General features: G+C 43.6%; 1 protein-coding gene across 1 annotated transcript in view; it reads left to right on the top strand.

The window, feature by feature from the left end:
* Positions 1 to 15,922, top strand: part of GSG1 (germ cell associated 1) — a 351,754-nt gene that overhangs the window by 141,021 nt on the left and 194,811 nt on the right. Inside the window, exon 2 of the mRNA XM_073592715.1 lies at positions 12,531 to 12,843. Coding sequence (XP_073448816.1) covers positions 12,531 to 12,843 — 313 coding nt within the window. The remainder of the gene's footprint in view (positions 1 to 12,530; positions 12,844 to 15,922) is intronic.

Below are 15,922 nucleotides of genomic sequence, written 5' to 3'. Positions count from 1 at the left end.
CGGATATTAACTCCTGCCACAGGATACACCAGATTAAATATTCAAATTTAAAATCTGGTGACAACAGGGCACTGCCACCAAACATGATACATTGTACCCATCTGGCCACAATGTCGAAAGCAAGTGGGGGATGCAGATGGGTGCATCCTTGCAACCCTGGTTGGGACCAAATACCAGCGAAGGATGGTCTTGTAATTAGCTTCAATTAGTATTGTGTTAATATATACTTTGGATAAAGCAGAGGCAGTATCTTGCCAGTCAGATAATTCAAAAGTGGTATTCAAGTCCCATTCCCATTTAATCATGTAAGGGAGCTTAGTATTCGGGTCAGTAAGAGAAGCGTATACCGTAGATACCCGTCCCCGTAGGAGGCCCCTCGTTTGACAAGATAATTCAAATTTTGTAAGAGTAAGGGGTCCATCCAACAGGTTAAATTTAGAGTGCACAAAAGAAATAAGCTGATTGTACCTAAACATTTCACTAGAGGGAATCTGTAATGTGTCTTTAAAATATTGCAAAGAATATGGCTGATCCCCATTAAGATAATAACCTATCCTAAAGAGTCCCTTGTTGAGCGATCATTGAAATTACAGTGGAGTCAGGCCGGGGGAGAATTCAGGGTTACAGAACAAGGGGGCTAGCGGGGTATGTGGGGACGACAGGGATTTACGATGTTATATCCAGACCTCTAGGGAGTGAGATAGGGTGGGGCACAAAATAAGGGACAAAGGCAGCTAGAAAGCCACATTAGGGAGCCAATGGCAAAAGGATGGCAGGAAAGAGCCTCAATAGAGACCCAGAGGGGTGGAGATCCCTTGGCCGTTGTGTAGGAAAGCTGAGTTATTTGAGCAGCTTGATAGTAAGCTTGTAAATTAGGGAAACCAAGCCCACCACACGGTTTTGATACATATAATGTCAGTCTATTCATCCAAGGCTTTTTATTACCCCAAATTAAGCGAAGGACATCCGATTGTAATCACTGTAGATCTCCCCTCGGAACCGCAATTGGTAAAGTTCTAAAATAATAAAGTATCCTGGGTAAAAATGTCATCTTAATAGAGTTGATTCTGCCAAATCAAGATAAAGGATAGTCTGCCCATTGTTGAATGAATCTACTTTTTTTGAAGAATGTTATGGACTCAATGGTCTTGCTGTCTGAAATGTAAAGTTGTAGGTCCAGGAAGTCTATAGTTTTGTTATTATGATTGAGAGTGAATGTGAACCCTCCCTCATTTTGATTGAGGTTGTTCACAAAATTTGTGAGATCAGATGCCTCTCCATCCCATATGAGGATGAGATCATCCATATACCTCTTATAAAAAAATTATGTTAGAACTACATGGTGTGTTTGAGTAGAAAAACTTAGATTCTAAATACCCCATTGTGAAGTTTGTAAAGCTTGTCCCCATAGCAGTCCCTATGTGGGTCATAAGTGGGTCAGTATTAGGGATGAGCTTTCTGTTCGGGTCGAGCATGAGTTTGACTCGAACATTGGCTGTTCGCCCGTTCGTCGAAAACCGGACATTATGGGCCGTTCGCGCCAAATTCAAGCGGCGTGTAACGGCCCATATTGCACTGCGGGAGTGCAGTGCATTGCTGTATGATGATTAGCCAGACCATGCACCATAACCTGCATGCTTTGGCCAATCACAGCGCCCTCAGCTAAGAGAGCCATAATTGGCCAAAGGCAGGGTGCCTTTCGCCAATCATGGCTCAGGGGGACTAAGTCCACGCCTCACACTATATAAGGCTGCCTGCACGTTGGCCTTGTGTAGTGTGTTGTTGGCGTGGACGGAGAGAGACTCTCATTTAAATTGAGCAGGCCGGCAGATTATTCAGTTAGCTGCAGTATATTTAATATATATATATACAGATATATATATATATATATATATATATATATATATATATATATATATATATATATATATATATATATTAGACTATCTATCCACTGCATACAGTTTTGCTATATCTGACTGCAGGCTATTCCTGGTGTACTGTTTCCAATATACTTCAGGCGGTGTACACAGTATACAGTGCTGTGCACCCATAGTGCAGTTGCTCATACTTTTCTGGTGGTCAATACAGTACACCCATAGTTGTTATTATACTTCCGTTGGTGTACATAGTACCGTGCACCCCTAGTGCAGTTGCTACTACTTTCCTGGTGGTGTACACAATACATACAGTGCACCCATAGTTGTAATTAAACTTCTGTTGGTATACACAGTACTGTGCACCCCTAGTGCAGTTGCTACTACTTTCCTGGTGGTGTATACAATACATAGAGTGCACCCATAGTTCTTATTAAACTTCTGTTGGTGTACACAGTACCATGCACCCGTAGTGCAGTTGCTAGTGCTACTACTTTTTTGGTGGTGTACACAGTACACAAAACATACAGTACACCCATAGTTGTTATTACACTTCTGTTGATGTACACAGTACCGTGCACCCCTAGTGCAGTTGCTACTACTTTCCTGGTGGTGTACACAGTACACAATACAGTGTAGTGTTTTTTTGCTAAACAAAATTTACAGTATGTTCGGAAGGCCACCAAGGAGAGGCTGATGTTCACAGGTCACGAAAAGAGGGCAAGCAGTCTACAGTCGACAGTGCTGGTCATGGACACGGTGCATCCTCAGCACATGGCCGTGGGGTACGCTTGTCCTTTTTTCCTGCAGCTGGCAGTGTTATTGAGCCACAACATGCAGAAGAGTTGGTGGAATGGATAAGAAAGCCGTCCTCATCTTCCTCATCCTCTGTCACCCAGGCTCAGAGTAGTTTGGCTGCCAAAGCGGCCTATTCCATTGGCTCCATGTCAACAGTTACTCCTTCGCTAGCCCCATCTTCATGCACGGAGGAGTGCCGAGAAATATTCGACCACAGTGTTGGGTACATGCTGCAGGAGGATGTGCAGCAATTTGAAGGCTCTGAAGATGGTACCCAGATTGAGGAAGGGAGTAAAGTCAGCCTAGAGAGAGGGGGTGCCGAAGAAGGTCAAGAAACTGGCAGTCATGTTCCCCCAGCTTCAGCATACTGCCAAGTTTGACGAGGAGGGAGGGGATGATGAGGTCACTGACTCAACTTGGGTGCCTGATAGAAGAGAGGAGGAGGAGGAGGCACATCTCCAATGAGGTAGGATGCCCTCCAGGGGGCAGCTTAAGGGCAGCAACCCTATTTCATCACACCGCAGAGCTAAGCAGGTGCAGGGTGCTGCTGACTCCCCACATATTTTGAAAAGTTCTTTGGTGTGGACCTTTTTTGACACGTGTGCAGCAGATCGCACCGTTGCTGTTTGCAACGTATGTCTGAAGCGTATCAAGCGTGGCCAAAACAGCAGCCGCTTGGGCACCACATGCTTGACCAGACATATGACGACCTCCCATGCAGTCCGTTGGCAACAGCACTTAAAAGACCCACATCAAAGAACAAGGCGAACCTCTCCTTGCTCCTCATCAGCTGGGTTCTCCAACCCCACTATACCTCCAGTCCTCTCAGAAACCTGCACTGAGAGGAATGAAGGTATAGCAATAGGTGTCCCAAGTACTTGCAGCCAATCTGCTATCAATACACCTCCATCTGATTTTAGCAGGCAAATTTCCCTACCCCATTTGCTAAACCATCGAAAGAAATTAGGTCCCAGCCATCCACATGCACAGCGTCTAAATGCTAGCTTTGCCAAATTGCTAGCACTGCAACTGCTGCCTTTTCAGCTGGTAGACTCTGCCCCCTTTCGTGAATTTGTGGAATGTGCGGTACCTCAGTGGCAGGTTCCCAAATGCCATTTCTTTTCACGGAAGGCCATTCCAGCTCTCTACCAGTAGTTCAGTATTGTTGGAGCTTGTTCCGTCACCACGCCTCCAAAATGCTAGTGGTGATTCTGCCACAGCTCTCTCCTCCACCCCCTCCTCTTCTTCCTCTGTGGCCTCTTTCTCTGCAGATTTCTCCTCTGAACTACCGGTGCTCCGTAGGCGTTCAAGGGGCTACGCAAGCACTCAGGCAAAAAGATGCCATGTGGTGCTTGAGTTGGTCTGCTTAGGGGACAGGAGCCACACTGGGGCATAGATTCTGTCAGCACTGCAGGGACAGGCTCAGAGGTGGTTGATGTCACACCAGGAATGGTTGTATGTGACAATAGCACCAACCTCCTCTCCGCCCTCTGACAGGGACACTCAACCCATGTTCCCTGTTTGACTCATGTACTGAATTTGGTGGTGCAGCGGTTCTTGAGCAGGTACCCGGGCTTACAGGATCTCCTGAGGCAGACCAGGAAAGTCTGTGGTCACTTCCGCTGGTCATATAATGCCAGTGCTCGGCTGGCTGACATTCAAAGAGAATGCAACCTGCCCAAGAATCGCCTCATTTGTGACATGCCCACCAGGTGGAACTCAACGTTGGCAATGCTGCAGTGGCTGCACACGCAGCAGAGGGCCATCAATAAATACCTGTGTGATTATGGCACCAGGACAGGGTCAGGGGAGCTTGGCTTTTTTTCACCACACCAGTGGCTACTGATCAAGGATGCATGCACTGTCCTGTCACCATCTGAGGAGGCCATGAGGATGGTGAGCAGTGATAGTGCATGCATCAGTGATACTGTCCCTCTTGTCTTCCTGTTGGAGCACACACTTCATGGAATAATAGACAGGGCACTTGAGGCAGAACAGCGGGAGGAAGAGGAGGACTTCCTTACCTCTCAAGGCCCCCTTTATCCAGATACTAATATTCTTGCAGGCCCGCCGATCACACAGGAAGAAGAGGAGGAGGATTTTGTCAGCATGGAGGTGGAGGATAACACTCAGCATCAGCAGCAGTCTTCAAGGGATCGTTTTCAGTCCCCTGAAACCCATGGAGTTGTACGTGGCAGGGAGGAGGTGGTTGAGGATCATGTGATCCTTAGTGACCCAGAGGACTCAGGATCGAATGCCTCTGCAAACCTATGCTGCATGGCCTCCCTGATCCTGCAAAGCCTGTGACAGGACCCTGGGATTTGTGGTATCAAGGAGAGGGATCATTACTGGCTGGCAACCCTTCTGGCAACCCTTCTTGATCCACATTACAAGGGTAAGGTTTCAGAACTTATCCAGCCTTTGCAGAGGGAGCAGAGGATGAAACATCTTCGGGAGGCCTTGCAGAAAGGTTTATGCAATGCGTTTCCAGAGCCTGGGAGGTTACAATTTCCTGGTGCTGGACAACATATTGCTGAGGCTTCGTTCAGTCACAGAAAGAGCGGTGGAGAAGGTGGCAGGCTGACCGGTGCCTTAAGGCAATTCTTCGGTCCTCAGCGCCCAGGTCTGATCGGTTCCAACAACCATCGCCAGCGTCTGAATTCCATGGTGCAGGAATATCTAGGGGCAAGATCAGACTTGGAGACCTTTCCACCATCCACTGGGTTACTGGGTCTTGAGGATGAGCCACTAGCCAGAGCTTACTAAATATGCAATTGAGCTACTGGCCTGTCCTGCATCCAGCGTTCCTTCTGAATGCACATTCAGTGCTGCTGGAGGCTTTGTAACCGATCACAGAGTGCGCCTGTCCACAGACTTGGCTCACATTCATAAAAATGAATCAGTCTTGGATCACCAGCTACCAAGTACCTGATGCTGATGTAACTGATTGATTTTTCTATGGATGTGGGATCCCTTGAAGACTGCATATGCTGAGTGACTATCCTATTATGCTGAGTGACTATCCTATTACTCCTCAATTTTCATGATGATAGCTTCTAAGAATATTTTAGGTTCAGGGCACCACCACCACTACCTAAGGCCCAATTTTTCTGCCCCTATTTAACAGGGGCACGTAATTACAATTTTTGATCAAATATTTCACAGCAGGGCTCGTTCCTGCGCTCAACAAGAGTATCTGTGAGGGGTTGCAGTGTTGTGGCACCACCACCACTGCCTAAGGCCCAATTTTTCTGCCCCTGTTTAACAGGAGCGTGTAATTACAATTTTTGATCAAATATTTAACAGCAGGGCTTGTTCCTGCGCTCAACAAGAGTATCTGTGAGGGGTTGCAGTGTTGTGACACCACCACCACTGCCTAAGGCCCAATTTTTCTGCCCCTGTTTAACAGGGGTGCAAAATTACAATTTTTGATCTAATATTTCACAGCAGGGCCTGTCCCTGCGCTCAGCAAAAGTATTTGTGAGGCTTTACAGTGTTGTGCCACCACCACCACAACCACCACCACCTAAGGCCTAATTTTTCTGCCCCAGTCTAACAGGGGCATGTAATTACAATTCTTGATATAATATTTCACAGCAGGGCCCATTCCAGTGCTCACCAAGAGTAACTCTGCGGGCTTACAGTGTTCTGGTACCACCAACACCTAAGGCCCAATTTTCCACAGAGTGTATATGGCAGGCCTTATAGTATATACAGGCGGTCCCCTATTTTCAAACATCCGACTTACAAACAACTCCTACTTACAAATGGAGGGAGACAACAGGAAATCTACCCCTAGGAAGGGAAATTCTCTCCTGTAAGAGTTAATATGGGAAAAAGGTGTCTCCCCACTGATGCTTTATCACCAATCCTTGTTTTTCCAATAACCCAAAATTTTCAAAATCCAATTGTCATTGGGACAGAAAGTGAGGTGAAATCTTCTGAACAGGGGCATAGACAGAAAAACAAATGTTATAGGGGTGATGATAACCTTCCCTATGTTATCCAAAAAGCTTAAAAATAGATTTTTTGGCTGAAGCTACACTTACAATATGTACCTGTTCCAAATTACACACAGATTCGACTTAAAACAAACCTACAGTCCCTATCTTGTTTGTAACCCGGGGACCGCCTGTATACTGCTGCTGTTCAAAGTATTTGGGGGCCTGGGGGCCCCAAGCCTTTTTTTTTTTATTTGGGTGCAGGGTTCACCTTAATATCCATACCAGACCCAAAGGGTAATGGCCTGGTAATGGGCGGGGGGGGGGGGGGCAACATTACATTACAGCCGCAAGCAGTTTTAAATTACTTTTATTCCTTTGGAAATGTAATTTTGTGAAGGGACTGTTCTAAACACGGGAAAAATGCGCCACTTTAAAGGCATACTATAGACACCCCCCAGGCACGATATTTAAAGGAATATTTCACTTTTATTGTTTCACTTTAAGAATTATTAAAATCACTGCTCCCGAAAAAAAGGCCCTTTTTTTTGCATTGATTCATGTCTCCTAGGGCAGGACCCGGGTCCCCGAACCCTTTTTATGACTATTATTATTATTATACAGGATTTATATAGCGCCGACAGTTTACGCAGCGCTTTACAACATTAGGGCAGACAGTACAAGTACAATACAATTCAATACAGGAGGAATCAGAGGGCCCTGCTCGTTAGAGCTTACAATCTAGGAGGGAGTGTCAAGTTATACAAAAGGGTAATAGCTGTGGGGGATGAGCTAATGGAGAAAAGATTGCAGTTGTTAGATGGAGGCAGGATAGGCTTCTCTAAAGAGGAAAGTTTTCAGGGATCGCCTAAAAGTGGATAAATTTGGAGACAGTCTGACAGATTGGGGTAGGGAATTCCAGAGGATGGGCGAGGCTCTGGAGAAGTTCTGGAGGCGGATATGGGAGGAGGTGATGAGGGAGCTAGAGAGCAGGAGGTCTTGGGAGGAACGGAGAGGGCGATTAGGTTGGTATTTTGAGACTAGGTTAGTGATGTAGCTGGGGGCAGAGTTGTGGATGGCTTTGTAACTTATTGTTAGTATTTTGAATTTAATTTGTTGGGCGATTGGTAGCCAGTGGTGGGATTGGCAGAGAGGGGTAGCAGACACTGAGCAGTTTGTAAGGTGGATGAGTCTGGCAGCAGCATTCATGATGGACTGAAGGGGGGATAGTCTATTTAAAGGTAAACCAATGAGGAGGGAGTTGCAGTAGTCAAGGCGAGAGATAACCAGGGAGTGAATCAGGAGCTTCGTGGTTTCATTGGTTAGAAAGGGACGTAGTTTAGAGATGTTTAGGAGGTTGAGGCAGCAAGCTTTGGAAAGTGATTGGATGTGGGGCAGAAAGGAGAGTTCAGAATCCAGGATAACACCTAGCACCCTGACATGTGGGGACAGGTGGATGGCTTTGCCATTGCTCTTGACAGACAAGTCAGGGGAAGAGGCACGTGGGGGATGAAAATATTATAAGCTCGGTTTTGGACAAGTTGAGTTTGAGGAAGTGGTGTGACATCCATACAGATATGTCGGTTAGTAAGTTAGTGATGCGTGAAGAGACTGATGGAGTGAGTTGAGGGGTGAAGAGATAGATTTGTGTGTCGTCAGCATAGAAATGATATTGAAAGCCGTGAGAGGCTGACCCAAGGAAGAGGTGTAGATTGAAAATAAAAGAGGTCCAAGAACAGAACCTTGGGGGACCCCGACAGAGAAGGGAAGCTGAAAGATCCAGAAGTAGGAGTACAGAATAGTGTCCGTTGGTTTTTGCAGTTAGTAGGTCATTTGTGAGTTTTAAAAGAGCAGTTTCTGTGGAGTGTTGAGGGTGAAATCCAGATTGAAGGGGATAAAGAAGGTTGTTTTTAATGAGGTGGTCACTCAGTTGGTTGTAAACCAGGCGTTCAAGGAGTTTAGAGAAAAGGGGAGCAAGGAGATAGGGCATAGGTTGTTAAGATTGGTAGGGTCCAAGGATGGCTTTTTATGTATTGGGGTGACCAGTGCATGTTTTAGAGCATTGGGGAAGATGCCAGAGGTGAGGGAGAGATTGAAGATGTGGGTTAGAGAGTGTAGGATGGAGTCAGAGGGCGACCGTAGCATTTGAGAGGGAATAGGGTCCAGGGGACAGGTGGTTAGGTGGGCGATAGAAAGGAGTTTAGCAACTTCGTCTGTAGTAGCAGATTTGAATAGGGGGAGTGTCAGTTGTATCTGTTGACATGGGGTCTTAGCTGGGGGAGATACCTGTAAAGTGGAGATTTCATCACGGATTGTATCAATCTTGTTTTTGAAGTGATTAGCGATCTCCTGGGCGGTGAATAAGTCAGTGGGTGGAGGCGGTGGAGGACAAAGTAGAGAGTTGAAGGTAGAGAAGAGTTTACGGGGACTGGGTGAGAAGGTGTTAATAAGAGTTGTAAAATAGGTTTGCTTGGCTGTGTGGAGGAAAGAATAGTATTTTTGGAGGGCAGATTTGTATTGGTTGAAGTCTTTAGAGACTTAGTCTTGTGCCACAGACGCTCAAGAGCATGACTACGTTTTTTGAGAATTTTAGTGTCATCTGTTTGCCAGGGTTGTAGGGGTTGAGGCCTGATTCTGCATGTAGTGAGGGGAGCGAGCTTGTCCAGGGTGGAGGACAGGGATTTATTGTAGATGAACGTGGCTTGGTTGGGGCAGGACAGGGAAGAGATTTTGCCATAGAGGTGGTCAGTAGCAGAATAGAAGAGAGAGGACAATAACTTGCATATTAGCCTTTAAAAATTGCACTTTTGATTTTACATGTTTGAGTCCCATAGACTTTAACGGGGTTTGCGTGTTCGCACAAATTTTTGGTCTGTTCGCATGTTCTGCCGCGAACCGAACCAGGGGGTGTACGGCTCATCCCTAGTCAGTATATAGGTAACTGTCAATAGCTCCGAGTCCATATTCATGTGCTATATTAGTATACAGTGCAGTAACGTCTTGGTAGTCCAGTGATATGAATCTTGCAAAACTATAGTACTGAGTTGTTGTAGTAAATGAGTGGAGTCTTGCAAATATGAAGGTAATTTGGTGATGTATCTCTGTAAGTGAAAGTCAATAAATTCTGAAAGGTTTGTGGTGAGAGAATTAATGATTTTTTGGTAGATTATAGAAAAAAGGAACTGAGGCATGCTGTCAGAAAATCTTTTTTGGCTTTAATGATGATATTATTTGAGAAAGCCTGCTCTTTTATAGATTGTAGGTTAATTCCCGGTAATAGTTTTTGTCTCCTAGGATTCTATGTGCTTCCTTTAAATAATTTGACCTGAATTGTAGAACAATCCCACCACCCTTATCAGTGCTTCTGATGATGAGATCTCCATTTATTTTAAGATTGGTCAAATCTGTCGATTCTTCTTAGGTCAAATTTAAGCTGGTATATTTGGGCTTTTGCTCAGAGCTCACTATTTTTTGGAATTCATCAATTACTGTACAAGCGTGTAAAGACAATCCAAATAATTCTCTTTTCTGGATGTTGGGTAGAAGCTTGGTTTTCTTTTTAATGGGGTGACTATGCAGGTATAAAAAATGGTGTCAGCATCAGAGCCCTCACTGAAGCACTCCTCACTGGGGGAGAAATAAAGAATGGAGGAGTTTGAAATATCATCATTTTAAGTGATAATAGGTATAATTATTGTATAATCTTTTCTAAGTTAGTTTTCTAATGAAGTGATTTAAATCAACAAATAATTCAAATATATTTGGTTTTGAGGATGGTCAAAATGATAGGCCTTTTTTATGAAGGTTTTGTTCACTGTTGGTCAATGTGTGTAAGGAGAGGTTGAAGATGCCATCATTTTCATCTTTAGTCTTTTTGTCCCTATATTTTATTTTTCTACCTCTTCTTCCTCTTTTTCTATGTTTTGTTTTATGGAGTGTGGATTGGGGAAAAGCTGTACTGTTTGTGTGGTTGTACTGGAGATTGGTTGATAGATCGTATGAGGACTCGTGAGTGTTTTGGGACATTCTAAAAAATAATTTTCAGAGTTGTAAGTACTGATGGTAAGTGTAGGTTTAGAGATCTTGGGCTTGAAGAAATGTGTGGTGTTTTGTTGTTTGGGTAGAATTTTGGGTGTTGTAGTTTCTTTTTTTCCCATAGGATGGTCTTGGATGTACTGACAGCGTTTGTCTTGAGCGGCAGGATGTGGCCTGGCCAGTCCGTGCCCAAATTGGGAGGTCTCCAGGAAGGATGGTGTTTCCCTATCCTTTTCATACTCGTCTGGAACCTCTCCCTGCTGCTAATCACTTTCCCTGTCAAACTGATGACCCTACACTACCCAAACATAAAATGCATGCCAAGCCTGGAAGCCAGGGCCTTAAATAGACACTGCCTAACCAAAGATAGCTGTCAGAGTCACATGAGGCAGCAGCATCTAATCAGATAGCTTGCCCAGTGACCCAGCAAACCATAGAGAAAAAAACATGTTCTTCTAGACTTCCCCTCCAGCTGCAATGCCACTGCAGTGGAGTGCCACTTACAGTAAAAAAAATAGGCTGCACGTGTTTACAAGTGTATGGGCAAGAAAAAAGAAACATATGTAGTACATGCATATTTCCCCATATGTTGTTTTAAATGTTGCAAGCACAGAAAAATGGGGTGAGCTCCTAACCTCCTTTAATAAGCTGACACTGCTACCTCTGCTGAACTGAAATCCCAAGCAGTATTATTCAGCCCTGTCCAAGTTCTTCATTGCTAAAATACCGAACACCTCCTCCTCCCCTCATCTCTATAACAAAAGCATTTGTAAAGGAACAAAACATGGAGAGGCAGTTTGATTGCTGAAGGGCTGGAGAGCAGTACAATAATGAGTGTCTGCAGGCAACAGTGAAGGACAGTGGACATTCTTTGCAAGTTTGGGGCTGTATTCCTGCAAATGGAGTTGGTCAGGATCAATGGTGTCCTCAATGCTGAGAAATACAGACAGATAATTATCCATTAAGCCATGCCAACAGAGAGATGTGTGATTGGCTCAAAATGTATTCTGCAACAGGATAACAACCCCAAACATACAGGCAATTTTATTAAGAAGTATCTTCAGAGTAAGGAAGAATAAGGAATCCTGGAAGTGATGGTTTGGCCCCCACAGAGCCCAAACTTTAACATCATGGAGTCTGTCTTCGATTACATGAAGAGACAGAAGGATTTGAGGCAGTCTATATCCACAAAAGATCTGTGGTTAGTTCTTCAAGATGTTTGGAACAATCTACCTGTCAAACTCCTTCAAAAACAAGCACTGTGTACCTAGAAGACTTGATGCTGGTTTGAAGGCAAAGGGTAGTCACACTAAATATTGATTTGATTTAGATTTTACTTTTCTTGGCTCACGTTGCATTCTGTATATTGATAAAAAATAAAACATTTTTTTATTTTTGAAAACCTTCTTGCTTTAAAGAATTTCTTCACACCTGCCAAAACCTTTTTGCACAGTACTGTATATAGACACTATATTACAAATTAACCCTCTCTATTTGTCATGTTTACCATTATAATCAAAAGTGAAAGTAAAGGAAAATCCCACATTGTGGGTTGTCCCCACAACAGGAATAAAGGAAAAAAAATTCCAATGAAGACACTAATTCTGGTCACCCTGGTAACAAGAGAATTTCCATCACATTCCTCTCACTTCCTGTTTGGGACAGGAAATGAAGGAAAATTTCCCAAAAGGGAGATAGATGGAAAAAAACTGAAAGGTTAAAACCCTCCTTCTATCCAATATGAAGAAAAAGGTTTTGCTTTAAATCTACTATAAATCTGACTGGATTTTTACACTATATGACCAGATTGACAAATGTATGTTGATGACTCTTGTATTATTTTTTAAGTTCATAACTCTTTTTTTTATTTTAATTTTAGATTGAACTCAAAGAAGTTGTTCATTGGCGTCGTGCAGTCATGGCTATGAGCTTCAACTTAGTATCCCTCACACTCTCCACCATAGCCCTACTTAGCAGCTATTGGTGCGAAGGCACCCAGAAAGTTCCAAAGCCTCTATGTGGGAATGGTAAAGCTACCAAATGCATAGTTGTTCCAATAGCCGTGGAGAGCATCAATGCATCTGGACAAGATGTGGTCCATTATAGCTGGGAGACTGGAGATGACAGGTTTGCTTTCCGCTATTTTCATACCGGGATCTGGTATTCTTGTGAGGAAAACATCCTAGGTACAGGTAAGCAAACAATATGTTTTTTATCAGTTAAGTGTTATCAGTTAAGGCATTTGAAATTTTATGATGTTTAATGTTGGTCATTGTTGGTTAAAGGTTAAGTACACTTAAAGTTTATTTGCCCTTTTTGCCTTTTCCAAACTGCATGCTTATGCCGCGTACACACGAGCGGACTTTCCAGCAGACTTGGTCCGGCGGACCGGACTCTGTCGGACAATTCGATTGTGTGTGGGCTCCAGCGGACTTCTTTTCCCCAAAAGTCCGACAGACCTAGAAATAAAACATGTTTCAAATCTTTCCGACGGACTCGAGTCCGGTCGAAAAATCCACTAGTCTGTATGCTAGTCTCATGGACTAAAATCGACGCTAGGGCAGCTATTGCCTACTGGCTATCAACTTCCTTATTTTAGTCCGGTCGTACGTCATCACGTACGAATCCATCTGACTTTGGTGTGATCGTGTGTAGGCAAGTCCGTTCGTTAGGAAAGTCTGTCGGAAGTCCGCTGAAAGTGCATCGGATAGACCGTCGGACCAGTCTGGTCGAAAAGTCCACTCGTGTGTACGCGGCATTAGAGTTTTTGCAGATGCAGCTCAGTGAAATATTTACCACCTGCCAGCCTGGATATTCTTCCTACTGTCTGTGTGTAGTCAGTAGCTCCTCACGGACTTCTATGGGGCTTTCTACCAAGGCAGGAGATGCTTGGTAGACAGTCCCAAAGAAGTCTATGAATAGCAAACAGTGGACAGGAGGGGATATACATTGTGGCGAGTTAGGGGCTGCAACAACTGGGTAAGTAAGGGCTTGGGGGGGGGCAAAAAGGGTAAGATCATTTCGTTTGGAATATACTTAAAGTGATCTTGTCACCACAGGGTAACTTCTACACACAGTCTGTAATGGAAGAGGCGATATACAGTCCGGTCCATAAATATTGGTACATCAACACAATTCTAATCTTTTTGGCTCTATACACCACCACAATGGATTTGAAATGAAACAAACGAGATGTGCTTTAACTGCAGACTTTTAGCTTTAATTTGAGAGTATTTACATCCAAATCAGGTGAATGGTATAGAAATTACAACAGTTTGTATGCATGCCTCCCACTTTTTAAGGGACCAAAAGTAATGGGACAATTGGCTACTCAGCTGTTCCATGGCCAGGTGTGTGTTATTCCCTCAATATCCCATTTACAAGGAGCAGATAAAAGGTCCAGAGTTCATTTCAAGTGTGCTATTTGCATTTGGAATCTGTTGCTGTCAACTCTCAATATGAGATCCAAAGAGCTGTCACTATCAGTGAAGTAAGCCATCATTAGGCTGAAAAAACAAAACAAACCCATCAGAGAGAGAGCAAAAACATTAGGTGTGGCCAAATCAATTGTTCGGAACATCCTTAAAAAGAAAGAATGCACCGGTGAGCTCAGCAACACCAAAAGACCCGGGAGACCACAGAAAACAACTGTGGTGGATGACCAAAGAATTCTTTCCCTGGTGAAGAAAACACCCTTCACAACAGTTGGCCACATCAAGAACACTCTCCAGGAAGTAGGTGTATGTGTGTCAAAGTCAAAAATCAAGAGAAGACTTCACCAGAGTAAACATGTAAACCATTGGTGAGCCTCAAAAACAGGAAGGCCAGATTAGAGCTTGCCAAACAACATCTAAAAAAGCCTTCACAGTTCTGGAACAACATCCTATGGACAGATGAGACCAAGATCAACTTGTACCAGAGTGATGGGAAGAGAAGAGTATGGAGAAGGAAAGGAACTGCTCATGATCCAAAGCATACCACCTCATCAGTGAAACATGCTGGTGGTAGTATCATGGCGTGGGCATGTATGGCTGTCAATGGAACTGGTTCTCTTATATTTATGAAGTGTATTTTCTGAAGTGTTTATTATCTGCAATATTATCTGCTCATATTCAACAAAATACTTCAGAACTCATTGGATGGCGCTTCAGAGTGCAGATGGACAATGACCCGAAGCATACTGCGAAAGCAACCAAAGAGTTTTTTAAGGGAAAGAAGTGGAATGTTATGCAATGGCCAAGTCAATCACCTGACCTGAATCCGATTGAGCATGCATTTTTACTTGCTGAAGACAAAACTGAAGGGAAAATGCCACAAGAACAAGCAGGAACTGAAGACATTTGCAGTAGAGGGCTGGCAGAGCATCACCAGGGATGAAACCCAGTGTCTGGTGATGTCTATGCATTCCAGACTTCAGGCTGTAATTGACTGCAAAGGATTTGCAACCAAGTATTAAAAAGTGAAAGTTTGATGGATGATTGTTAATCTGTCCCATTACTTTTGGTCCCTTAAAAAGTGGAAGGTACATATACAAACTGTTGTAATTCCTACACCGTTCACCTGATTTGGATGTAAATACCCTCAAATTAAAGCTGAAAGTCTGCAGTTAAAGCACATCTTGTTCATTTCATTTCAAATTCATTGTGGTGTTGTATAGAGCCAAGAAGATTAGAATTGTGTCGATATCCCAATATTTATGGACCTGACTGTATGTACCTTTCTGGTAACCCATATGCTCATACCTTTTTGCGTGGGTCAAATACCTGCTACCCCTGCTGCATGCTGTGGTTTCTCCTGCCAACTCGTACTCCATTTGTTACAAGCTCACAGAAGGAAGCTTAGCGTGTAATGGGGGAGCAGATATTGTGCACAGCTGGAAGTGCTAAATGCATACAGTGGACAGGGAGCAGAAAAACTGCAGCTTTTAAGAACACAGGCTAACAGTGTATGTACAGTATATCACCTTTTCTATTACAGGCTGCCTTGTGTTTAGAAGTGACCATGTGGTGACAGGGTAACTTTATCTTTAACCACCTCAAGACCAGACATTTTCACCCCCTTCACACATTGAATGGCAATTACTCAGGCATGCAACACTGTACCCAAATTCATTTTTTATGCTTTTTTGAGAATGATAGAGCTTTCTTTTGGTAGAATTTAATCACCACTGCATTTTTTAAAATTCTTTTTTATATATAAATGAAAAAAAAAAAACAACAAAGATTTAAAATAAGTAAATAAAAAAATAAAATTTTTCTTTTCTAAAATTTT

Source organism: Aquarana catesbeiana, linkage group LG07 (genome assembly GCF_042186555.1).
Source record: "Aquarana catesbeiana isolate 2022-GZ linkage group LG07, ASM4218655v1, whole genome shotgun sequence".
Lineage (NCBI taxonomy): Eukaryota > Metazoa > Chordata > Amphibia > Anura > Ranidae > Aquarana > Aquarana catesbeiana.
The sequence above is the reverse complement of the archived record's forward strand: the minus strand, read 5'-3'. Positions and strand labels throughout refer to the sequence as shown.